Raw genomic sequence first — 27,308 nt, forward strand, 5'->3', positions numbered from 1 at the left:
TAGTCCTTTCTGCTCTCTGTTCTTCTACTGTCATTCCCTGCAGAGTATTTGTTTTAATCTCTGTTTCCTTCGATGATTACTGATTGATACTTTATTTCTTCTGTATCCTTGTTAAATATTCTTAGATCTTCTCAATCCATGTGTTCAGTGTATTTACAGGCAACTCCACTTGTTTTTCTAGATTTTAGGTCATCCTTACAATTATTATTCTGATTTTTTTTTTCAGGAAGAATTCCTTCTCTTTTATTTATTTATGTATTTATTTTATTTGTTTCTTTTGGTTTGGTGGTGCTTTTTCATGGACCTTCACCTTCTGCATATTTTTCATTCTTTCATTCTGCTTAGATTGCTGTGGTCAGGGTCCCTTTTCTGCAGGCTGGAGGGTTTTGGCTACTCGTTGTTGTGCAGTCTGCTGCTGTGTTTGGGGTTGGCCCCAGTGACTTGTCAATATTTAATGAATTGGGAAATGCGTGTCTGTGCTCTGGTGAGTGGAGCTGTATCTCCTCTCTCTGGACTGCAATGAGACGTTCAATAATGTGTTTTGGTTCTCTTTGTGTTTGGTATGGCTTTGGACAGCCCAGTTTTTTAGAGTACTGGAATGGGTTGCCATTTCCTTCTCCAGGGGATCTTCCCCACTTGGGGATCAAACCCAGGTCTCCTGCATTGCAGGCAGATGCTTTATTCTCTGAGCCACCAGGGAAGCCCCCCAGTTTTTAATATTCATTGTTCTGTTCCTGCTTTCCTGGAGATTAGGTGTGGGATCTCTTGCATTGAACTTGCTGGCTTGTGTATTTATTTTGGTTTCCATGTAGGCATGGATACTTTTGGGTGTGTGATTGTCTCTTAATGTTCCTTGGTAACAGGGGTCTGACGATGAACACAGTTCTGGAATTGATACCTTCATCTTAGCTTTCAGTTCCCTGTTACACTAACATCAAGAATTCTACATCCACACAGCACAAAAGATCAAACCCCAAGCTTAATTGTTAAACAGCTCTCCACACCCAGAAAGAGCCAAAGGGATTCAGAGTCATGAAGAGAAGAAAAAATAGACGTGGGAGATGTAGGTGCCTAGGAGGAGAAAAGGAAAAGTCAAAATAGGAGAGACAGACGACTCAGGAGTTAAATCCCTAAGTGAAAATAGATTCCAAATATTAGATTCCTAACACATTTCAACAAGCAAAATTAAAAACCTATAATAGAGATTAGACTCCTCTAAATATTGTAAAACTTATGGATCCAAAATCATTTTCAAAGATAGTATATATATATATATATACATTTTCATTTTTTAGATAGGAGATAGTAGTTCATAGAAATGAAATAAAGTAATTCCAAAGAATAGCAAGGAGAGATAAGAAAGCCGTCCTCCGTGATCAATGCAAAGAAATAGAGGAAAACAACATATTGGGAAAAACTAGAGATGGCATCAAGAAAATTAGAGATACCAAGGGAACATTTCATGCAAAGATGGGCTCAATAAAGGACAGAAATTGTATGGACCTAACAGAAGCAGAACATATTAAGAAGAGGTGGCAAGAATACACAGAAGAACTGTACAAAAAAGATCTTCACGACCCAGATAACCACGATGATGTGATCACTCACCTAGAGCCAGGCATCCTGGAATGTGAAGTCAAGTGGGCCTTAGAAAAGATCACTATGAACAAAGCTAGTGGAGGTGATGGAATTCCAGTTGAGCTATTTCAAATCCTGAAAGATGATGCTGTGAAAGTGCTACACTCAATATGCCAGCAAACTTGGAAAACACAGCAGTGGCCACAGGACTGGAAAAGTTCAGTTTTCGTTCCAATCCCAAAGAAAGGCAATGCCAAAGATTGCTCACACTACTGTACAATTGCACTCATCTCACATGCTAGTAAAGTAGTGCTCAAATTCTCCAAGCCAGGCTTCAGCAATATGTGAACAGTGAACTTCCAGGTGTTCAGGCTGGTTTTAGAAAAGGCAGAGGAACCAGAGATCAAATTGCCAACATGCGCTGGATCGTCAAAAAAGCAACAGAGTTCCAGACAAACATCTATTTCTGCTTTATTGTCAATGCCAAAGCCTTTGACTGCGTGGAACACAATAAACTGTGGACAATTCTGAAAGAGATGGGCATACCAGACCATCTGACCTGTTTCTTGAGAAACCTGTATGCAGGTCAGGAAGCAACAGTTAGAACTGGACATGGAACAACAGACTGGTTCCAAATAGGAAAAGGAGTACGTCAAGGCTGTATATTGTCTTCCTGCTTATTTAACTTCTCTGCAGAGTACATCATGAGAAACGCTGGGCTGGAAGAAACACAAGCTGGAATCAAGATTACTGGGGAAAATATCAATAATCCCATATATGCAGATGACACCACCCTTATAGCAGAAAGTGAAGAAGAACTAAAAAGCCTCTTCGTGACAGTGAAAGAGGAGAGAGAAAAAGGTGGCTTAAAGCTAAACGTTCAGAAAACGAAGATCATGGCATCTGGTCCAATCATTTCATGGGAAATAGATGGGGAAACAGTGAAAACAGTGTCAGACTTTATTTTTGGGGGTTTCAAAAACACTGCTGATGGTGATTGCAGCCATGAAATTAAAAGAAGCTTACTCCTTGGAAGGAAGGTTATGACCAACATGTATAGCATATTTAAAAAGGAGAGACATTACTTTGACAACAAAGGTTCATTTAGTCAAGGCTATGGTTTTTCCAGTGGTCATGTAGGGATGTGAAAGTTGGACGGTAAAGAAAGCTGAGCACCACAGAATTGATGCTTTTGAACTGTGGTGTTGGAGAAGACTCTTGAGAGTCCCTTGGACTACAAGGAGAACCAATCAATCCATCCTAAAGGAGATCAGTCCTGGGTGTTCATTGGAAGGACAGATGTTGAAGCTGAAACTCCAATACTTTGGCCACCTCATGCGAAGGGTTGACTCATTGGACAAGACCCTAATGCTGGGTAGGAGGAGAAGGGGACGACAGAGGATGAGATGGTTGGATGGCATCACTGACTCGATGGACAAGGGTTTGGGTAGAATTCGGGATTTGGAGAAGGACAGAGAGGCCTGGCCTGCTGCAATTCACGGGGTTGTAAAGAGTCGGACACGACTAGGCAGTGAACTGAACTGAACTGAACTGATTGAGGTGATCATATGGTTTTAATCCTTCAATTTGTTATGGTGTATCTGATGGATTGATACGCAGATCCTGGAGGATGTTTGCATATTGGGGAAAACCTCACTTAATTAAGCTGTTGGATACTTTTAATGTGCTGTTGGATTCTTCTTGGGAGTATTTTGTTGAGGATGTTTGCATCTATGTTCAACTGTGTGATAGTGGCCTATAATTTTCCTTTTCTGTGTTACCTCTGGGTCTTCTATCAGGGTGATGCTGTACTCGTAGGATGAGTTTGTGCATTTTCCTACCACTGTAGTATTTTGGAAGAGTTTTAGAAGTGTATGTGTTAACATTTCTCTTAATGGTTCATAAAATTTATCTGTGACACCATCTGGACCTTGAGTTTGTTAACTGGAAAATTTTTTATAACAGTTTCAATATTAGAGCTTGTAATGCTGTGTTCATATTTTATGTTTCATCTTACTTGAGTTCCGAAGAATTAGTCTGTGGCTTCCAGATTCTACATTTTATTGGCTTAAACTTGTTTGTTGTAGTCTCTTATGATCCTTTGATGTTTCTGTGGTATCGGTTATAATGTCTCCTTTCTCATGTCTAACTTTATTGATTAGAGTGTTCTCCCTTTTTTTGTTGATGAGTCTGGCTCATGATTTATGTATTTTCTTTATGCTCTCCAAGAGCTCCCTTTTAGCATTATTGATCTTTGCTATTGTTTACATTTTTTCTCTTGTTTTCCTGTTCTAGTCTCAGTGACTTTTTTTTTTTTTCCCAAAACTAATTTGGGTTTTCTGTTTCTTCTTCTTTCTCTAATTGTCTCAGTTGTACTGTTAGGTTGATTACTTGAGACATTCCTTTATTATAATATTTACTCTTTTAGTGTTTTATCCTGTTTCATAGGTTTTATGCAATCGCATTTTTATTGTCATTTGTTTCTATGAATATATATATATATATATATATTTTTTTTCTGCCTGATTTTTCGTGTATTTCTTGGCCATGAAGAGGTATATGCATGAGACTGAATTTAATCAGGTGTTTGTTTGTTTGTTTGTTTTGTCTTTGTTATTTATATTTTTGTTTGTTTCTTTTTGTTTTGTCCCCACCACACACCATGACTGACATTCAAATCGTAACATATATTGCAGTAAAAAAAAAAAGCTTGATAACATTTTGATTAACTTAAATTTGCCAAGGCCTGATTTGTGATCCGGTTTCTGATTTATCCGGACATATTTCATTTGCCCTTGAAAAGGAACTGCCTTCTGCTGGTTTTTTGAAGAAATCTACTTAAGTTTCAGTTGAATTGCCAGGTCTGTTGTGTTATTTAAAGTCTGTTTTTCTTTTACTACTTCGTTTTTAATTTGGAAGATAATTATTTTCCAATGTTGTTCTGGCTTCTGCTGTACAAAGGCATGGATGAGCCTACAGCACACATACAGCAGTTATTGTGCTATCATTCACACACCCTTCTTAAATGTTTCCTGCATGATTTACATTTATTTTCTGAGATGTTTGATCATCTTTACTATCGTTCCTCTCAATTCTTTTTCAGTGACAATTCCTATTTCCTCTTTAATTATGTCTCATGTGTTTTAACATTGTTTCTTTGCCTGCAACGTACTTGACTTTCTTCACATTTGTTTATCTTACTATGTTAATGGTCTTTTCTTCCCAGGGTGCAGGGTTGCAGTTCTTGCTTCAAATGCACCCTGACTGGATAAGTTTGGTGCAGTGGCTTCTGTGTCCTTGGAGGGGGAGGGACTGGCAACTATATTCTCTGGCATCTATATTCCACAGCTGACACTTCTCTCTCTCACGGTGGTATCTTTTGCAGGTATGTACGGGTTTAGTCTGACTTTAGGCAGTCCATCTGTGGATGATATGGCTTGTGTTTCTGTTCTGCTTTTTTGTGTGGCATGAGGCATCAGCTCTGGATAATATAGCCTTTTGAGTGGAATTGGTTCTTAGTTTGCGATGGAAGCCTTCATAGACACTCTCACCAATTAATATTCGCTGGAACCAGGAATTCTCTGGTACTCTATGGTCTTCGATATGGTGCTGAAACTCTAGAAGAACAGGCCCAACTTCTGGTCAGAGAACCAAGATCACATAGTAAAAGATTAGACAGAGGAAACAAAGGAAGTCAGACAAATTGTAAGAAACCAAAATCAAAGAAAAAAATAATAATAACAAAAAAAGAAAATAACACAAGCAAAAATCACAACAGGGAAGAACATAGAACCAATAATACAACTAAGCGAATAACTTGCAAGACATAAAACAACACTAGAGCAGAGTGCCACGTAAAAAATAAAGAAAGAGTAATACACCACATTAACAAATTGAAAGAAAAAAAACATATGGTTATCTCAATAGATGCAGAAAAAGCCTTTGACAAAATTCAGCATCCATTTATGATTAAAACCCTCCAGAAAGCAGGAATAGAAGGAACATATCTCAACATAATAAAAGCTATATATGACAAACCCACAGCAAACATTATCCTCAATGCTGAAAAATTGAAAGCGTTTCCCCTAAAGTCAGGAACAAGGCAAGGATGTCCACTTTCACCACTACTATTCAACATAGTTTTGGAAGTTTTGGGCACAGCAATGAGAGCTGAAAAAGAAATAAAAGGAATACAGATAGGAAAAGAAGAAGTAAAACTCTCACTGTTTGCAGATGACATGATCCTCTACATAGAAAACCCTAAAGACTCTACTAGAAAATTACTAGAGTTGATCAATGAATATAGTAAAGTTGCAGGATATAAAATTAACACACAGAAATCCCTTGCATTCCTATACTCCAATAATGAGAAAACAGAAAGAGAAATTAAGGAAACAATAACATTCACCATTGCATCAAAAAGAATAAAATACTTAGGAATATATCTACCTAAAGAAACAAAAGACTTATATATAGAAAACTATAAAACACTGATGAAAGAAATCAAAGAGGACACAAACAGATGGAGAAATATACCGTGTTCATGGATTGGAAGAATTAATATAGTGAAAATGAGTATTCTACCCAAAGCAATCTACAGATTCAATGCAATCCCTATCAAGCTACCAATGGTATTTTTCACAGAACTAGAGCAATTCATCTCACAATTTGTATGGAAATATAAGAAACCTCGAATAGCCAAAGCAATCTTGAGGAAGAAGAATGGAACTGGAGGAATCAACCTGCCTGACTTCAGGCTCTACTACAAAGCCACAGTCATCAAGACAGTATGGTACTGGCACAAAGATAGAAATATAGATCAATGGAACAAAATAGAAAGCCCAGAGATAAACCCACGCACATATGGACACCTTATCTTCGACAAAGGAGGCAAGAATATACAATGGAGAAAAGACAATCTCTTTAACAAGTGGTGCTGGGAAAACTGGTCAACCACTTGTAAAAGAATGAAACTAGAACACTTCCTAACACCGTACACAAAAATAAACTCAAAATGGATTAAAGATCTAAACGTAAGACCAGAAACAATAAAACTCCTAGAGGAAAACATAGGCAAAACACTCTCCGACATAAATCACAGCAGGATCCTCCATGACCCACCTCCCAGAATATTGGAAATAAAAGCAAAAATAAACAAATGGGACCTAATTAAAATTAAAAGCTTTTGCACAACAAAGGAAACTATAAACAAGGTGAAAAGACAGCCTTCAGAATGGGAGAAAATAATAGCAAATGAAGCAACAGACAAACAATTAATCTCAAAAATATACAAGCAACTTCTGCAGCTGAATTCCCGAAAAATAAACGACCCAATCAAAAAATGGGCCAAAGAACTAAACAGACATTTCTCCAAAGAAGACATACAGATGGCTAACAAACACATGAAAAGATGCTCAACATCACTCATTATTAGAGAAATGCAAATCAAAACCACAATGAGGTATCATTTCACACCAGTCAGAATGGCTGCTATCCAAAAGTCTACAAGCAATAAATGCTGGAGAGGGTGTGGAGAAAAGGGAACCCTCTTACACTGTTGGTGGGAATGCAAACTAGTACAGCCACTATGGAGAACAGTGTGGAGATTCCTTAAAAAACTGGGAATAGAACTGCCATATGACCCAGCAATCCCACTGCTGGGCATATACACCGAGGAAACCAGAATTGAAAGAGACGCATGTACCCCAATGTTCATCGCAGCACTGTTTACAATAGCCAGGACATGGAAGCAACCTAGATGTCCATCAGCAGACGAATGGATAAGGAAGCTGTGGTACATATACACAATGGAATATTACTCAGCCATTAAAAAAAATACATTTGAATCGGTTCTACTGAGATGGATGAAACTGGAGCCCATTATACAGAGTGAAGTAAGCCAGAAAGAAAAACAACAATACAGTATACTAATGCATATATATGGAATTTGAAAGATGGTAACGATAACCCTATATGCGAGACAGAATAAGAGACACAGAGGCATGGAACAATTTTATGGACTCTGAGGGAGAAGGTGAGGGTGGGACGTTCTGGGAGAATGGCATTGAGACATGTGTATTGTCATATGTGAAACAGAGCACCATTCCATGTTCGATGCATGTGACAAGGGCTCAGGGCCGGGGCAATGGGATGATCCAGAAGGATGGGATGGGGAGGGAGGTGGGTGGGGGGTCCCAGAAGGGGAACACATGTAAACCCATGGCTGATTCATGTCAATGTATGGCAAAAACTATTACAATATTGTAAAGTCATTAGCCCCCAGCTAAAATAAATAAATTTATAAAAGAAAAAAAATAAAGAAAGAAATCTGACAAAAACGACAAGAGCTTTCCCACAGAACAACAGAAAATCACAGTTAACATAGAAATATATACCTATTAAAACAAACATGACAAGAAACGACATCAACAAAAGGCACAGAAAGCAGGAAAACAAAGTACGTGTTATATACATACAAAAAATAAATATATGCATTCGTATACTGTATTGTTGTTTTTCTTTCTGGCTTACTTCACTCTGTATAATGGGCTCCAGTTTCATCCATCTCAGTAGAACCGATTCAAATGTATTTTTTTAATGGCTGAGTAATATTCCATTGTGTATATGTACCACAGCTTCCTTATCCATTCGTCTGCTGATGGACATCTAGGTTGCTTCCATGTCCTGGCTATTGTAAACAGTGCTGCGATGAACATTGGGGTACATGCGTCTCTTTCAATTCTGGTTTTCTCGGTGTATATGCCCAGCAGTGGGATTGCTGGGTCATATGGCAGTTCTATTCCCAGTTTTTTAAGGAATCTCCACACTGTTCTCCATAGTGGCTGTACTAGTTTGCATTCCCACCAACAGTGTAAGAGGGTTCCCTTTTCTCCACACCCTCTCCAGCATTTATTGCTTGCAGACTTTTGGATAGCAGCCATTCTGACTGGTGTGAAATGATATGGAATTTGAAAGATGGTAACGATAACCCTATATGCGAGACAGAATAAGAGACACAGATGCATAGAACAATTTTATGGACTCTGAGGGAGAAGGTGAGTGTGGGACGTTCTGGGAGAATAGCATTGAAACATGTATATTATCATATGTGAAACAGAACACCATTCCATGTTCGATGCATGAGACAATGGCTCAGGGCCAGGGCAATGGGATGACCCAGAGGGATGGGATGTGGAGGGTGGTGGGTGGGGGGTCCAGGAAGGGGAACACATGTAAACCCATGGCTGATTCATGTCAATGTATGGCAAAAACTATTACAATATTGTAAAGTAATTAGCCCCCAACTAAAATAAATAAATTTATTTAAAAAATAAAAAAAAATAAATATGTGATGCAAACAACCTTAAAACAGTAAATAATCAAGAACAATGAGAAACGCTACAAGTGAGAAAACGAGTGAACCAGCCACACAGCGTAGCAAAACATGGTCAGTATAATGAATGTTATTAGGGTCCCTGCTGTCAGTGTTCTGGTCCTGAACACGAGCCACAGCACAGCTCCACCTCTTGAGAAAGCGTGCCCAAACGAGGGCAGAAATAACTTTGGATCTTCAGTAGGGACAGGTCAGACTCTAATCTCGGATAACTCCTATTTGCTTTTAGTGCTGCCAGAGCCTGAATATTTGCATTCATTGGAAATCTATTGTCCCTTTTGTATGCCATAGACAAAGAGTCTGCAACCACAGGCAGAAAATTTATGGCCCTACTGGGATCGTTTTCTAGCCTGTGGTGGCAGAAGCATGAGTGTTAGTTCTAGCTAGTTGTTTTCTATTGCCTGATAGTAGGTCTCAGCTTGTGGGAAAGGGTGGGGGTGGGGAGGGGGAGGATTCAATGGTGTTACCTCCTCTGTGTGACTGAACCCTAAGGTCCCGCTTCTCTGTCAGTTTGGGATTTTTCAAAAAGCATTCCTTCCTATGCACTTTGACATCCCAGAACCATCACTCCATCTCTACGTAGTCAAACGCAGTTCACTCCCAGGTTGGCTTTCTAACCCCACGTTTCATCTTCCAGGCCCTATGAACACTGGTTGACCTGCATGGCAGTTTGGGACATGTAGGACCACACCACACATTCTCTGTTTGATTCTCACTCTAGACAAGCTATATTTCATCAGCTTCTTCACCTTGCTTCCTTTCAGTCAAAAGTAATTTAAGTTTACTGAGGTGACTTACCTGAATCCTCAATCTATCCCCTGCTTCTCCATCTCCCACCACAAGACACAGGTTTGGTTCTATTCCTCTCATCCTCCTTCTCCCATCTTCCTTCCATTCTTCCCAGTTATGTCTTGTTCCCATATAGTTGAGCAAGGTTGTCTGCTAATATTCATTGGATGTGCTCGGGGAACTGTTGCCTTTATAGAAGTATTATTTGTGATGCCCCCATGAAGAGAGTTGCTCTCAACGTCTTCTTATTATCTGCCCAATCAGAACTTCTGCTTTTCTTTCTAGGCAGGCTCTGTAATTCATTTATGCATGCCAGTAAGGCAACAAACTTTAGTTGATGTGAATTTATCTGTTTAATGGGAGCTTTCATGCATACACACATAACTGGTACAACATTGACTTCGAACATGCAGATAAGCCGAGTTATTTTTCCTGAAATTTCTGCTAATGAGGAATTGTCATCAGTTTGAGGAAACATAGTTCCTTTGCAGATAAAAGATGATACAGATATTGGGCTCAAAAAGTCCGTTCCTGAAAATATCTAGCTATTTGTCAAATTGTCCCGACATTTTCCCGGAGCACAGATTCCTTTTTCTGCTCTGGAAACTTAACTGTTTCAAGTGGGTGTCAAAGGTCAGAGATGGGCATGGTCATAATTTAATACTAACTTTCCAGGCAAGCGTACTGGTGTGGGTTCCCATTTCCTTCTGCAGGAGATCTTCGCGACCCAGGGAGTGAACCCAGGTCTCCAGATTGCAGGCAGTTGCTTTGCCAACTGAGCCACCAGGAGAGCCCACAAGAAGATGGCAAGTGCCCAGGAATGTAACAGTTGGTAGATGATAGCTTGAAAAATGGAGAAGGCAATGGCATCTCACTCCAGTACTCTTGCCTGGAAAATCCCATGGGCGTAGGAGCCTGGTAGGCTTCAGTCCATGGGGTCGTGAAGAGTCGGACACAACTGGGTGACTTCACTTTTGATTTTCACTTAAATGTATTGGAGCAGGAAATGGCAACCCACTCCAGTGTTCTTGCCTGCAGAATCCCAGGGACGGAGGAGCCCGGTACGCTGCCGTCTCTGGGGTCGCACAGGGTCGGACACGACTGAAGCGACTTAGCAGCAGTAGCAGCAACAACTTGAAACAGAGAGAGAGCGAGCAGGCAGGTGTAGTTAGTCATTTAATCTTAATAGGTAAACCTTAATTGGAGTCTGGATCAGAGAAAAAGCAAGGGTGTTTCATAAAGTCATTTACGTCTCCTTTATTGTCTCTGTTAATGGCTTAGACTGCATGTGAAAGTGAGGTCATTCATTTGTGTCTGACTCTTTGCGACCCCATGGACTGTAACCTACCATTTCTTTCTCCAGGGGATCTTCCAGACCCGGCGATCGAACTTGGGCCTCCCCCATTGCAGGCAGACGCTTTACCATCTGAATCACAGGGGAAGCCCTTAGACTGTGTGGGTCACAACAAACTGTGGAAAATTCTTAAAGAGATAAGAATATAAGGCCACCATACCTGTTTCCTGGGAAAGGTGCACGCAGGTCAAGAAACAACAGTTGGAACTGGAGAAGGAACAACGGACTGGTACAAAATAGGGAAGGAAATACATCAAGGCTCTATATTGTCACCCAGCTTATTTGACTTCTGTGCAGAGTATACCATGGACAGTAACTTGCTGAAAGAATTTGAAGCTGGAAACAGAATTACTGTGAGAAGTGTGAATAACCTTAGTTATAAGATGACAACACACAAATGGCTGAAAAACACTAGGGACTAAAGAGCCTTCTGATGAGGTGACAGGAAAAGCTGGATTAAAACTCAATCTTATATGGAATTTGAAAGATGGTAACGATAACCCTATATGCGAGACAGAATAAGAAACACAGATGCATAGAACAATTTTATGGACTCTGAGGGAGAAGGTGAGGGTGGGACGTTCTGGGAGAATGGCATTGAGACATGTGTATTGTCATATGTGAAACAGAGCACCATTCCATGTTCGATGCATGTGACAAGGGCTCAGGGCCGGGGCAATGGGATGATCCAGAAGGATGGGATGGGGAGGGAGGTGGGTGGGGGGTCCAGGAAGGGGAACACATATAAACCCATGGCTGATTCATGTCAATGTATGGCAAAAACTATTACAATATTGTAAAGTAATTAGCCCCCAAGTAAAATAAATAAATTTATAAAAAAAAAAAAAACAAAACTCAATCTAAACACAAACCAACGAACACTAAAAATAAGACCATGGAATGTGGTCCAAACATTTTGAGATCTAGCAATAGGATACAATTGACTCAGTGACAGGTTTCACTTTCTTGACCTCTGATATCACTGCGGGGAGTGACTTCAGCCACGAAACGAAAAGGCACTTGCCACTTGGATGAAAAGCTACGACCAGTCTAGACACCATGTTAATAAGCTGAGTGATTACTGAAAAAGATCCGAATGGGTAAAGTTGATTTTCAGGAGTAACGTATGGCGGAATGAGCAGGACCCCAGGAACTGAGTGCCAAAATATCGATGCTTTGCAGTAGTGGGTCTGGAGAAGATGTGTGAGAGTTCCGTTGCGAGCATGGAGTTCAAACTAGCCAAGCATGAAGGAGTTCAACTCAGACTATTCACGGAAGTTCTGACGCTGACCATGAAGAGCCAATATATTGACCATCTAGGGCCTAGAGTGAAATCACTGGGAAGAAACTGATGCTGGGAAAGATTGAGGGAAGGACGAGAAGGGAATGCCAGAGGGTGAGATGGCTGCAAAGCATCACTGACTCAAAAGTCATGGGTTTGAGTAAACTGGTGATTTGAAAGGCAGGGGAACCCAGGGTTCTTGCTGTACATGGAGTCACAAAGAGTCAGACAAGACTGAGTGGCTGAAGAACATCAACAAATTGGTATTGGCAGTGCTTGGGAGACTTTGTCATTATACATGGGATGAAAAGTGAGACTGAGGACAATTAGAAAGAACACAACTCTTGTCGGTTTCCTTGTTTTCCACCCTCAAAGTATTCTTCTCACAACATCTCTTGAGAGCTTTCCAGAGAAGGAGAATCCCTGGGGAGTCATGTGGTATCCTGAGATGGAAACCATACCCTATATGCCACTTGGATCTACAACCTTGGTCTTAGGCAGAAGCAGGCATTGTCTCTAAATATGTGCTAGAGCTGCCCATCTTCTGATGGGTTAACAGTTATGGTTTGTGATCTTAAGAATGGGATGAGAGGTAAACAAACTTACAGTTCTCAATCCAACTCTGTAATCCTGGGAGAAGCATCTTTGACTTGTGTATCCTAGTCGCCCTTAGGAATGCTTACAAGCGGTTACATTACTGAGCAGGGATGTAGGCAGGAAACTGCATCCATTTTGACTTTACCGCTGGCCTTCTCTGTGAATAGACCATTCCTCTTCTCTTAATGTCACAGTTTTTGTCTTCAGATGAAGGTTGAGCATTGTGGAAGTGTGTGAATGCATGTGAAATCCCCATAAAACTGAAGACAGGGAGTACACAGTTTTCCTATTTGAGTCAGATCTCAAAGACATTTAGCTTTACAGATCCGCACTATCAATGCATCTCAAATATTCATAAAATTCTTATGTGATGATTGTCACACAGATTTGAGACCAGAAGACCTGTATAGTCAGCTGCTTAGTAGTGTGGTGGGGCTTGGACATTTCAGGTATTATGTAAGAAGAATGTGAGCCATGTTATAACTTCCTTTCATTTTAACTGTCTATCACACCCACTTGGGAAGGGGGAAGGGGACTTCCACCATGTGGGAAGAGAATTCCAGGTTTCGTCCTTAGTTTCATTTGATGCCTAAGAGTGTTCATTACTGGTGAGTGTGCAGCCTCCTATAGGAAGGTCGTATCCTATTACAGGAAGGCCTGGTTGAAACTCCAGGCCTCTACATGGCCTTCTTGAGTACTGCCGTATTAGAGGGTGGGTGTTTTGTTATTGCCAGACATCATAGATACCTAAGGTCCCACGCATCTTTTGCTGGGTTGATTGGGAGAGTACCATAGTTTTTAACTATGTTTGGGCGGAGGAGCTTGGTTATTATTGAAATGCTTTCAACCTTTGACGCATCCATTTGTCTTGCACTTTGAAAAGAGAAAGAAGAGTTTTGAATGGGCAGTTTAATTTGTGCCTGGCTGTATTTTTGAATGAACTATTTCTTCAGCTGAAATTTCTAACATAAAAGTCCAAAAGAGAGCCCAGACATACACTCACATTCTTAATCTGATGCACACACACACAAGCACAGTCACGATCTTGTATGCTTAAACACAATTACAAAAAGAAAAGAAAACCCAAGGACTCACTGGAGGACACCTATGAACTTCCCAAAGTTTCTCTGATACTTGTCTCTAGGCTTAATTTTGGAAATCATTTTCTACTTGAATGATATGTCTCTAGCGACATTTTAAATCAGAATGCTTTAAAAGATATACCTTTGTTGTGCATTCCATGGGATCTTAAAGTACTTTGCATGTAAGACTATTCTGTGATTTGCTAAAATGAAAATAATTTGTAGGGTAACAATAGTGAAGTCATATTGAGCTATTTAGGCCCTGCAGTTACACATTTGCTTGTTCCACTATAAGCACCCAATTTCATCCTCTGATCTTCTCCCATCAATTTTTCTACTTCTTGTCTCAATCTTCTGTGTTTAACTCACTGCGTTAACTCACTTGAATTTTTGTTCTCACTTTTACTATTTTAGGCACAAATTATAAAATAAATAAGTACGGGAAAGAACACTGAACTCATGTATAATATTTCCCTACTGTATTGAGATACTTTCTCTATAAGCTTTTGAGAATTAAAGGTACTGATATGTTAAAGCCATATGGGAATTGATCACCAAGGTAATGCATCATGTAACCAGGCTTCCCGTGGTAGGACAATTGAGGTACAATTTAATACTATGTTTTCAGGAGGGAACAAAAACAGTAGCTTTCCCACATAATATATTGCATGTCCTTATCCATGCCTTTTCCAAGTTACCACAGAGCACTAAGGGAATTAATCCTATTCTTTTTGAGAAGGACCTGCCCCTCAAAGCAGAACAGGAAAAGAAGATCAAAGGGAGTGAGCAGGAATAATCAGTACACGGCAATGAAATAGAAGATGTGATTGCTTTTAAGGTGCTATTTCTCAAAGCATGCAAATTTGGCTCCATAGTAAGATGCCTGAAATCGAAAACCAGACCATTGGACTTTGCGCTTGAAAGGATAACTAAGGACACCGATTTCAATAACTCTTACAATTGCTGCAAAATGCTTACCTCTCTAAAGTATAGTGTTCTCAGCCAAATTTAATGAAAGTTTTCAGTGAAAGAAAAAGCGTGTGCTGTTTGGACACCTCCCTTATCTACACAAATAGTCCACAGCTTTCACTCTGCATTAGCCCCAAACATGAGAACGGTGAACTTAACTTGGTGTTGTCCTATGTGGGTTACCACACCAAAACAGGGCCATGACTTGATATTGCTACTACTGTCTAAAGAAATGGCCACAAAGTGGAGATTGCCAAGATTTCTAGGTAGTGTTCATGACAGTCTGGGGGGTCCAACTGGCAGACACTCTGCTCATCTTCTTTCATTGTGAACTATGTGAAGGATCAGCCATTGATTTTGATCCCTCCTTACTCCATGACTTTTCTAGAGAATTAAAATGAATGATTCTTTTTTGTTTGTTTGTTTTTTTCATAAATATCTCTATAACTACTACTGAATTTTAGGGAACTGGGGCCTGAAACAACATGACTAGTATGGGTTGTTATAGACTGTAAACTTCATGAGAGCAGCAATCATTTTATAATTTGAATTCCCACATTTGACATTCATGAACATATAAGATATATATTTATCAACCGGGAAAAGATTCTCAGTAAGTAGGAAAGGTCAATTATGATAATAGTGCAGGTTATAGGATGTTGTTGAGTAATGTATATAGCATTTGATTCGTGATTACATTTCCTTGTTGATAATTCAGTAAGTACACGTTTTAGCTGATGTGAAAGATACACAAAGAAAAGAGGGTAGACCCCAAACACATTGAAGACCTGATATCCGTGCTCACCTTGGTAGGAGGGCGAACAGAGGTTCCTTCCAACCCCAAGAAAGAGTTGAGGCAAAGTTGTGAGAAGGGGCTTAGCACATCTGAAAGCAGTGTGTGTGATTGTAGCTCCAGAAGCACGGTGTAAGAGAATGGTACTGAAACTACTACGGAAAACAAATATCATGTCTTCAAAGAACTTGTTAACCATCCTGAGGTGCTGCAATCACCAGAGGAATTTATTTTGTCTCTGAGGGAACAGATAAGCAAAATCTAAATATGCATTAGGAAATATAGGGTGGAATCATGGTGGCAGGAAATAAAGGTACGCCTTAAGGAGAGCAGAGCTAAAATGACCCTATACAGTACCACTTGTAAAATACCTATCTTGTGCTGGCCATGGTCCAGTCACTGATTATGTCCTGTAATCGTTGGTATCACAGTGATGGTATAACGGTTCTCCTAATTTTGGACATGCTACAATATTTATATTTTCAAGTATGAAATGAATTTCTAGAATGAAGACAATCTCCTGTCTAATGTCTTAAGACTCTGCTGCTGCTAAGTCACTTCAGTTGTGTGCAACTCTGTGCGACCCTATGGACAGCAGCCCACCAGGAGCCCCTTTCCACGGGATTCTCCAGGCAAGAATACTGGAGCGGGGCACCATTTCCTTCTCTATCTTAAGACTCTACCGATACGTAATAGAATATCATGTAACTGTGAATGCACTAAGGTTCGTACTGTGTAGGTGCACTTGTTTTGATTTTATTTGTATGTGTTCCTTCACCCGTACCATCCTCATTTAGACACCCATTCATTTCAGCAGGGATGATTTCCCAAATCACTTTCCATCCATTACCTCTTTTCCCTTTGTTCTCATTTTCTTGCTTAGAAACAATAGGCTAGGTGCCATTTACCTAGGATGCCTAACGGATGTTTTCTTGAACTGAAGAGTTTATAAAAGAGTGCAGAGAAATAGCCAGACATTGAAATAAAGCCTTAATTTACTCTTCATTGCTTCAAAATAGAAAACAAAACTGTGCAGAGGAACGTGTAACTTTATTGTTCAAATACAAGAATTGTGGGTATTTGTTGACATCTCCCAACGTAAATTTTAATCTTCATTAGGTTCCATAAGCTGATACTTATTTGATAGGTCAGTTTTAATTAGCATGGTTTTCACATAAGGAATATCGTTGATGAATTGACTTGAAAGAGAGGAGGTGGGTGTATAAGCGATCGTTGGCACTGGGGACCTTGAGTTGCCTCTCTGTTGCTGGTTAGGAAGAGGACTGTCATGGGCTGACATATCGCTATACCTGTCTGGAAATGTAGAAGGCTCCACCATCAGTCCAAAAGAACTGCTCCATAATGGAGATACGATGTGGTTCTGAGAAGTAGATGTAGCGGTAGTAGCAAAGTCCTCAACATGGCCATTTGCTTGAGTGTAGGTGCTATGGAAGTGCCAATTAAAAATGCTCAACTGGTTTAAAACAGCAGGTTGATCTACCACGTTCTGTTCTCTTTGTCTAACTGATATTGATGGGGAAGGAAAGTCACGCGGAAGTAGGGCGCTTGTTTTAGGGACTATCTGGCTGGTATAAGTCTTTTGTGGGAAAGGCACACTTAAACTGGTGGAAGCTGAAAATGGACTCTCTCCACTAGTTTGAGCATGAAAACCAGAGTTACGATCATCTATGTTGACCCTTGCTTTAACATGCTTCTTCTCGTAATCTGGAACTAGTGAAGATTTCGGAAACACATTGCTAATCCCAACTCTTCTTTTCATTCTTCCTAAAAGTTGGGGATAGCCTCTTTTGAAATTTGGATTATGGTAGATCTGTAACTAAAATCAAAGGATACAATTATTTAGTTTTTTATAAACGAAGGTAAAACTGACAAGCAAAGTTAAACTATAAAAATGTATTCCTTTAATGATGCCAATTAAATAGAATCAAAGACAACACCTCCATTAGTAGTTTTAACACCTTACATGTTAGAAACAAGTATGCTCCTCAACTAAAAAATATGTTGTATATATACAGTAAATACCACTTAAAGTAGCTTGAGGACATGTATCTGATTTCAAGTTGCTAGGAGAGTGTATTAAGTATCAAATATTTTAACCTCCAGCTGTTCTCAACTTCAAAAAATAAAACGTGTTCAACAGTTTGCTATCTCAATTTTAAATTCGGTTTTTGCTACATATGTGAACATGCTTTCTAAGTCACATGATTTAATCTTACATATTGACAGTAAGTGGAAATTTTGGATTACCTTGCTCAAAACAGAGACATTGTTTTCTTCTTCCAGAAAGTCAGGGAGTGAAGCAGATCTTTGAAAAGTTTGTCGCTTTTTACTAAACCCATAAAGTTTAAGCTGGCTAACTAAACTTTTCATACTATCAGTTTCAAATATTCTGAAAGGGGCCTTTCTTTCCAAGACTTCTTTCTTGAAGAGTTCTTCGTTGATCACTATAGAAGTGCCACTCTCATCCCACCAAATAGATTCAAACTGATCACTTTCAACTATAGTCCAGAGTTTTTGTGGAAAAGTGAGGGAAAGAAAATCATTCCACTCATTTCTTTCAGAGACAGAAAATGTGTAGGGTGGCCTTTTTATCCCAGCTTCCTTAGACAAAGCCTGGAAAGCATATTCTTCAATCATAGATCTCAAAACTGAGTCCCCAGTAAGTGTGTAATCACACGAAGACGATCCAATGGAGGTTTTGGAACCACTTGATACATCGTTATGAAGCACATCTTGAATTTCTGAAGGAATGTGTGCCATCTCAGAGAGATCTTTCTTCAGATACTTTTCTCATTTGTCTGACTTTACACACTCCAACTTCAAATGCTGCTTGGCTGGCGTACAGAGATAAACTCTCAAGACCATCAGCATGGTTCTCAAAGTCAAAAAGCTGTGACATCACAAAGTCACTGGTCTCCTAGCAATTGAAGAGTAGCGCTGACATCATAAAGTCACTGGTCTTCTAGCAATTGAAGGGCAATGTTCAACCAGTGTTTACTTCTACATCAACTTAAAATAAAGGCTGCTTGCATAAACAGTAACCAAAAACATGAAACCTGCAAAATGTCATTGCTAAAGAATTTTTACACAGAAAAATCACATCAATAAGTCTACTTGGTTCCTGAAATAAAAGTGATTGATCACCCTTCTATACACATATTCTTAACATTCAGGACTGTTACCAAACCAAACATGGGTCTGCTCACTTCTATGCAATGAAGTCAATCAACTGACTGTGGGTTTCAGTGAAAGCAAGTGTAGTGTTTATTTTATGACCTTGCACAGAAGTGTTTATATTATGCAGAGTAAAATAGTCAGGCACGGAAAGAAAGACTCATTTTACTCTTAATTATTCCAAAATAGAAATTGGCCCTATGAAGATGAATATGTAACTTTTTTCTTCAAATAAGAGAATTGTAGGAATTTGTTGACATCTCCCAACATTAATTTTACACTTTGGTATCCTCCATAATCCAACACCCATTTGGTACATCAGTTGTATTAGGACAGTTTTCAAATAATGAAGATGGTTGATGAGTGGATCTTGAAAGAGAAGCAGCAGATGTATCAGGGATCTTTGGCACTGGGAAAACTAAATTGCCTGACTGTTGTAGTTTAGGAAAAGGACGGTCATGGGCTGACATGTTACCATACCAACCTGGAAAGGTAGAAGGCTCCACCCTCGGTCCAAACTAACTGTTCTGTAATGGACATAAGTTGCGGTACGGAGAAACAGAAGTAGACATAGCTGCAAAATTTTCACTAGAGCCATTTGATTTAGTGCAGCTGCTATGTGAAATCCCATGACAAATGCTCAAGCTAGATTGTGGGATGGGGAGGGAGATGGGAGGGTACTCCCAGAGGGAGGGGATATATGTGCCTCTATGGTTGATTTATTTTGAATTCTGACAGAATACAGCAAAATTCTGTAAAGCAATTTCTCTTCAATTAAAACAACAACAACAACACCTAAAGCAGCTGCAGATTGATGTATCACAGTATGCTCCTGTGGTCTAACTGATATTTACGATGGAGAAGAGAAATCATTTCAAGTTGGGGCACTTGTTTCAGCAGCTATCTGGATGGTAGAAGGCTTTCGTATGAATGGCACATTTAAACTTGTGCAGGCTGAAAATACACTCTGTCCTCAAGTTTCAGGATGAAAGTCAGAGTTTTGATCATCCACATTACCCCTTGCTTTAACATGCTTCTTCTTATTACCTCGGACTAATGAAGATACTGTAGAGACATCTATTCCCAACTCTTCTTTTCACTCTTCAACAAATGCTAAAGGATCTTCTCTAGGCAGGAAACACAGAAAGGTTGTATAAACTCGAATCCCAAACAGCAAATCAAATGGCAACAGGATCATACTTATCAACAGTTACCTTAAATGTAAATGGGTCGAGTGCCCCAACCAAAAGGCAAAGACTAGCTGAAAGGATACACAAACAAGACCACTGTTTATGTTGTCTACAACAGACCCACCTCCAAACAAGGGGCACATACAGACTGAAAGTGAAGGGCTGGAAAAAAGGTATTCCAAGCAAGTCGAGACCAGAAGAAAGCAGGAGTAGCAATACACATATCAGACAAAATAGACTTTAAAATAAAGCCTGTGAAAAGACACAAAGAGGGACACTACATAATGATCAAAACATCAATCCGAGAAGAAGATATAACGATTGTAAATACATACGCACCCAACATAGGAGAACCACAATATGTAAGGCAAAGGCTAACAAGCATGAAAGGGAAATTAATGATAACACAGTCATAGTGGAAGACTTTACTACCCCACTCACACCTATGGATAGATCAAGTAAACAGAAAATTAACAAGGAAATACAAACCTTAAATGATACTATGGACCAGTTAGACATAATTGATATCGATACGACATTTCACCACAAAACAATGGGTTTCACCTTTTACTCAAGTACGTATGGAAACTTCTCCAGGACAGATCACATCCTCGGCCATAAGTCCAGCTTTGGTAGATTCAAAAAACCTTGAAATCATTCCAAGCATATTTTCTGACCACAGTACACTGAGACTAGATGTCAACTGCAAGAGAAACACTATTTAAAATTCAAACATATGAAGGCTGAACACCACGCTGCTAAATAAGCAACAAATCGCAGAGGAAATCCAAAAAGATATCAAAATATGCATAGAAACAAAGGAAAATGAAAACGCAACAACCCAAAACCTATGGGACGCTGTAGAATGAGTGCAAAGGCGAAGGTTCATAGCAAAAGCGGCTTATCTCAAGAAAGAAGAACCAAGTCAAACAAATAACCTAACTCTACACCTAAAGCAACTAGAGAAGGAAGAATTCAAGAACCCCAGGCTTAGTAGAAGGAAAGAAATCATATAATAGAGCAGAAATAAATGTAAAAGCAACAAATGAGACCGGAGCAAAAATCAACAAAGCTAAAAGCTGGTTCTTTGAGAAGATATATAAAATTGACAAACCATTAGCCGGACTCATCAAGAAACAAAGGGAGAAGAATCAAATCAACAAAATTAGAAATGAAAATGGAGAGTTCTCAACAGACAACACAGAAATACAAAGGATCATAAGAGACTACTATCAACCCCTATATGCCAATAAAATGGACAACTTGGAAGAAGTGGGCAAATTCTTAGAAAAGTACAACTTCTGAAAACTGAACGAGGGAGAAAAACAAAATCCTAACAAACCCATCACAAGCACGGAAATTGAAAGGGTAATCAGTAATCTTCCAGCAAACAGAAGCCCAGGACCAGACGGCTTCACAGCTGGATTCTACCAAAAATTGAGAGAAGAGCTTATACCTATCATACTCAAATGCTTCCAGGAAATTGCAGAGGAGGGGAAACTTCCAAACTCATTTTATGAGGCCACCATCACCCTAATACCAAAACCAGACAAAGATGCCACGAAAATAATTAAATAAATAAATAAATAAATAAATAAATAAATAAATAAATACAACCATGGGGCAATATCACTGATGAACATGGATGCAAAAATCCTTTACAAAATTCTAGCAAGCAGAATCCAACAACATATTAAAACGATCATACATCATGACCAAGTGGGATTTATCCCAGGGATGCAAGGATTCTTCAATATCCACAAACTAATCAACATAATACACCACATTAACAAATTGAAAAATAAAAATCATGTGATTATCTCAATAGATGCAGAGAAACCCTTGGACAAAATTCAACATCCATTTATCGCCAAAACCCTCCAGAAAGCAGGCAAAGGAGGAACAAATGTCAACATAATAAAAGATATATACGACAAACCCACAGCAAACATTATCCTCAAAGGTGAAAAATTGAAAGCAATGCGCCTAAAGTAAGGATCAGTACAATGGTACCCACTCTCACCACTCCTATTCAACATAGTTTTGGGAGTTTTGGCCACAGCGATCAGAGCAGAAAAAGAAATAAAAGGAACCCGGATTGGAAAAGTAGAAGTAAAACACTCACTGTTTGCAGATGCCATGATCTTCTACAGAGAAAATCCTAAACACTCCACCAGAAAATTACTAGAGCTAATCAATGAATATAGTAAAGTTGCAGGAAACAAAATGAACACGCAGAAATCCCTTGCATTCCTATACACTAACAAGGAGAAAACTGAAAGAAAACTTAAAGAAACCATTCCATTCACCACTCCAATGAAAACAATAAAATACTGAGGAATATATCTACCTAAAGAAACAAAAGACCTATATATACATATAGAAAACTATAAAACACTGGTGAAAGAAGTCAAACAGGACACAAATAGATGGAGGAATATACCATGTTCATGGAGTGAAAGAATCAATATAGTGAAAATGAGTATACTACCCAAAGCAATCTATAGATTCAATGCAATCCCTATCAAGCCACCAACGGTATTTTTCAGGGAAATAGAAGAAATAATTTCACAATTTGTATGGAATTACAAAAAACCTCGAATAGCCAAAGCAATCTTGAGAAAGAAGAATGGACCTGGAGGAATCACCCTGCCTGATTTCAGGCTATACTACAAAGCTACAGTCATCAAGACAGCGTGGTTCTAGCACAAAGACAGAAATATAGATAAATGGATCAAAATTGCAAGCCCAGAGGTCCAAGCCACGTACCTATGGACACTTTATCTTTGATAGAGGAGGCAAGAATATACAATGAAGACAAGACAATCTCTTTAACAAGTTGTGCTGGGAAAACTGGTCAAGCACTTGTACAAGAGGGAAACTAGAACACTTTCTAGCACCGTACACAAAAATAAATTCAAAATGGATTAAAGATCTAAATGTAAGACCACAAAGTAGAAAACTCCTAGAGGAAAACACAGGCAAAACGCTTTCTGACAGAAATCACAGCAGGATCCTCTATGAGCCACCTCCCAGAGTAATGGAAATTAAAGCAAACAAACGCCAATGGGACCTAAATAAACTGAAAAGCTTTTGCACAGTGAAGGAAACTATAAGCAAGGGAAGAAGACTGCCTTCAGAATGGGCCAAAATTATAGCAAACGAAGCAATTGACAATGAATTAATCTCAAAACTATAAAAGCAACGCCTGCAGCTCAATTCCAGAAAAATACGCGAGCCAATCAAAAAAGGGGCCAAAGAACTAAACAGTCATTTCTCCAAAGAAGACATACAGATGGCTAACAAACTCTTGAAAAGATGTTTAACATCACTCATTATCAGAGAAATGCAAAGCAAAACCATAATGAGGTACCATCTCACACCAGTCAGAATGGCTGCTATCCAAACGTCTACAAACAATAAATCCTGGAGAGGGTGTGGAGAAAAGGGAACCCTCTTACACCGTTGATGGAAATGTGAACTATTAGAGCTACTATAGAGAACAGTGTGGAGATTCCTTAAAAACCTGGAAATGGAACTGCCATATGACTCAGCAGTCCTACTGCTGGGCATACACCCCGAGGAATCCAGAATTGAAAGAGACACGTGTACCCCAATGTTCACCCTAGCACTGTTTATAATAGCCAGGACATGGAAGCAACCTAGATGTACAACAGCAGACGAATGGCTAAGAAAGCCGTGGTACATATACACAATGGAATATTACTAAGCCATTCAAAACAATGCATTTGAACCAGTTTTAACGAGGTGGATGAAACTGGACCCTATTAAACAGAGCGATGTAAGCCAGAAGGAAAAACACCAATAACACAAACACACACACACACACACACACACACACACACACACACATGGAATTCAGAAAGATAGTGATGATAACCCTATGTGAAAGACAGGAAAAGTGACACAGATGTATAGAAGAGTCTTCTGGACTCTGTGAGAGAAGGCAAGTCTGGGATGGATTCAGAGAATAACATGGAAACATGTATATTTTCATATGTGAAACAGACCTCCAGTGCAGGTGCAATGCATGAGACAGGGTGCTCAGAGTTGGTGCACTGGGATGACCCAGAGGGATGGAATTGGGGTGAGGGGGTTCAGGATGGGAAACCCATGTACACCCGTGGCTGACTCATGTCAATGCATGGCAAAACCACTACGATATTGTACCATAATTAGCCTCCAATTAAAATAAATATAATAAAAAAAATAGAAAACTAAAAAATATAAAACCAAAAACATGTAACTTTTCTAAACTGCAGCATTCACAGACCATCTTCATCTTGGACTACATGAGGACACCACCTCTATTATTATTTATTTTCTTTAATCCAGCAAAAGAAAGGTCACTCTTATTCCTTTTATCATCACTGGTGTGGGTGTGTCCAACATGCTGAGCTGTGTGGTTGAGAGATTGCTCCGTAGAGGAATTTTTTGGTCTCTATGATATCCCCAGGAGGCAACACTAAGCACAGTCATTTCTCGAGATGAGGAAAGTGATATGCGCAATGTCACACAACAGGCCAGTCAGCACCACAGCCAGGATTCAGATGGGTCTACCCGACTCACAACCCAGGTCAGTGACCCCCTCACAGGTGACACTGGCCCAGAGTCTGTGGCACCATAGTAATTTGACAAAATGCATCTCCCTGACTCCACTGCCCATGGGGGTGGACATTGTTCCTTATTTTATCTAGTTTTGGAAAGAGGCTAGATGGTTAAATGAAGTTAGAGGGGTGTCAGCTTTCTACTGGAAAGAATAGAATTCATGAGAGGTAACTTTGAGCAGGAAAGAAACTTATTAAAGGATATTAAGTGACTGAGATTTCTGAGAGGGATGGCTGGAGAGACAGCCATGAACAATATAGAGTTTGAGTGCAGGATCTTCTGTCACTCATTGGAGAAGACCCTGATGCTGGGAAAGATTGAGGGCAGGAGAAGAAGGGGATGACAGAGGATGAGATGGTGTGATGGCATCACCAACTCAATGGACATGGGTTTGGGTGAACTTCAGGTGTTGGTGATGGACAGGGAGGCCTGGCATGCTGCAGTTCATGGGGTCGCAGAGAGTCGGACTGGACTGAGTGACTGAACTGAACTGTCACTACCACTGGCTCCAGACACAGTGGCTGTCACTAGTGACATGGCTTATGTCCCTTCCACCTCGTCTAGATTGAATTCTATGCATCAGAACCCAGTTGCACTGCTTTCACCTGTAAGTGTATCCATTGGCTAAGCCTACATTTCATGTGGCTGTACCTAATTGGTCTTAAGTGCCATCTGGATGTATTTGATTGGCTGAGCCTGGGTACCATCTGGGTGCGTCTAATTGATTGAGCCTAGGTCCCATGGTTACGTTCTGACTGCAAGGCAGGTGGGGAAAATGACATCCAGACTGTTTCTAGTGCAGATTCGTACGATGGAAAATTAAAGCAGTGACTAAAAGTCTCCTCACTGCAGACTTGTCCAAAGTCTCTTTATCAGTCAGGTCGGTTTTTCAAAGCTCAGTTCACCCTACTAAGTGAAGCAGAAGGGTTTAGTAAGTCAAGTGCTCTGTGCTCCGCTGTGTTAATTTGCCTAGTCTGGAGCTACATTTCCCAGAATCCCTTTCTTTGATTTTGAGTTCAGTCAGTCTGTTCAGTGGCTTAGTTGTGTCCGATCCTTTGCGAGCCCATGGACTGCTGCAAGTCAGGCCTCCTTGTCCATCACCAACACCCCGGAGTTTACTCAAACTCATGTCCATTGTGTTGGTGATGCCATCCAACCAACCTGTCCTTTGTTGTCCCCTTCTCCTCCCACCTTTGGTCCTTCCCAGCATCAGTTCAGTTCAGTTCAGTCTTTCAGTCATGTCCGAGTCTTTGCGAGCCCATGGACTGCTGCAAGTCAGGCCTCCTAGTCCATCACCAACGCCCCAGAGTTTACTCAAACTCATGTCCATTGAGTTGGTGATGCCATCCAACCAACCTGTCCTTTGTTGTCCCCTTCTCCTCCCACATTTGATCTTGCCCAGCATCAGTTAAGTTCAGTTCAGTCTTTCAATCGTGTCCGAGTCTTTGCGACCCCATGAATTGCAGCACACCAGGCCTCTCTGTCCATCACCAACTCTCGGAGTTTACCCAAACCCATATCCATTGAGTCAGTGATGCCATCCAACCGTCTCATCCTCTGTCATCCCCTTCTCCTCCTGCCCTCAATCCTACCCAGCATTAGGGTCTTTTCCAATGAGTCAACTTTTCGCATGAGATGGCCAAAGGACTGCAGTTTCAGCCGGAGCATCAGACCTTCCAATGAACACCCAGGATTGATCTCCTTTAGAATGGATTGACTGGATCTCCTTGCAGTCCAAGGAACACTCAAGAGTCTTCTCCAACACCACAGCTCAAAAGCATCAATTCTGTGGCACTCAGCTTTTTCACCGTCCGAATCTCACATCCATACCTGACCACTGGAAAAACCATAGCCTTGACTAGACGGACTTTTGTTGGCAAAGTAATGTCCCTGCTTTTAAATATGCTATCTAGGTTGGCCATAACCTTCCTTCCAAGCAGTAAGCATCTTTTAATTTCGTGGCTGCAGTCACCATCAACAGTGCTTTTGGGGCCCCCCAAAATAAAGTCTGACACTCTTTGCACTGTTTCCCCATCTATTTCCCATGAAGTGATGGGACCACATGCCATGATCTTAGTTTTCTGAACGTTCAGCTTTAAGCCAACTTTTTCACTCTCCTCTTTCACTTTCATCAAGAGGCTCTTTTGTTCTTCTTCACTTTCTGCCATAAGGGTGGTCTTTCTAATCAGTCAGTCCTTCGCATCAGGTGGCCAAATTATTGGAGTTACAGCTTCAGCATCAGTCCTTCCAATGAACATGCAGGACTGATGTCCTTTAGGGTGGACTGGTTGGATCTCCTTGCAGTCCAAAGGACTCTCGAGGGTCTTCACCAACATCACAGTTTCAAAGCATCAATTCTTTGGTGCTCAACTTTCTTTCTACTCCAGCTCTGACATCCATACATGACTACTGGAAAAACCATAGCTTCGACTGGACGGTTCCTCTGCCTATTCTAAA

At 40.1% G+C, this 27,308-nt stretch overlaps 1 protein-coding gene across 1 annotated transcript; it reads right to left on the minus strand.

Moving 5' to 3' along the window:
- Positions 1 to 16,868: 16,868 nt before the first annotated feature.
- LOC145537528 (heat shock transcription factor, Y-linked-like) lies at positions 16,869 to 18,742 on the minus strand. The gene is made up of 2 exons (XM_081568224.1): positions 18,106 to 18,742; positions 16,869 to 17,674 (listed from the first exon to the last, which is right to left on the minus strand). The coding sequence occupies exons 1-2, from the start codon at positions 18,616 to 18,618 to the stop codon at positions 16,943 to 16,945; spliced, it is 1,245 nt and encodes a 414-aa protein (XP_081424350.1). The 5' UTR covers positions 18,619 to 18,742; the 3' UTR covers positions 16,869 to 16,942.
- Positions 18,743 to 27,308: the final 8,566 nt, after the last annotated feature.

The sequence above is a fragment of the Giraffa tippelskirchi genome, chromosome Y, assembly GCF_054371585.1.
Source record: "Giraffa tippelskirchi isolate mGirTip1 chromosome Y, T2T-mGirTip1v1.2.pri, whole genome shotgun sequence".
Taxonomy (NCBI): domain Eukaryota; kingdom Metazoa; phylum Chordata; class Mammalia; order Artiodactyla; family Giraffidae; genus Giraffa; species Giraffa tippelskirchi.

Bases quoted from the DNA above. Each gene is read 5' to 3' on its own strand.
- LOC145537528 (XM_081568224.1), bottom strand. From the start codon at position 18,618: ATGGCACACATTCCTTCAGAAATTCAAGATGTGCTTCATAACGATGTA. The intron at 17,675-18,105 runs GTAATCCAAAAT...CTTTGATTTTAG, and splicing joins ATGTCTCTGTTTTGAGCAAG to TTACAGATCTACCATAATCC.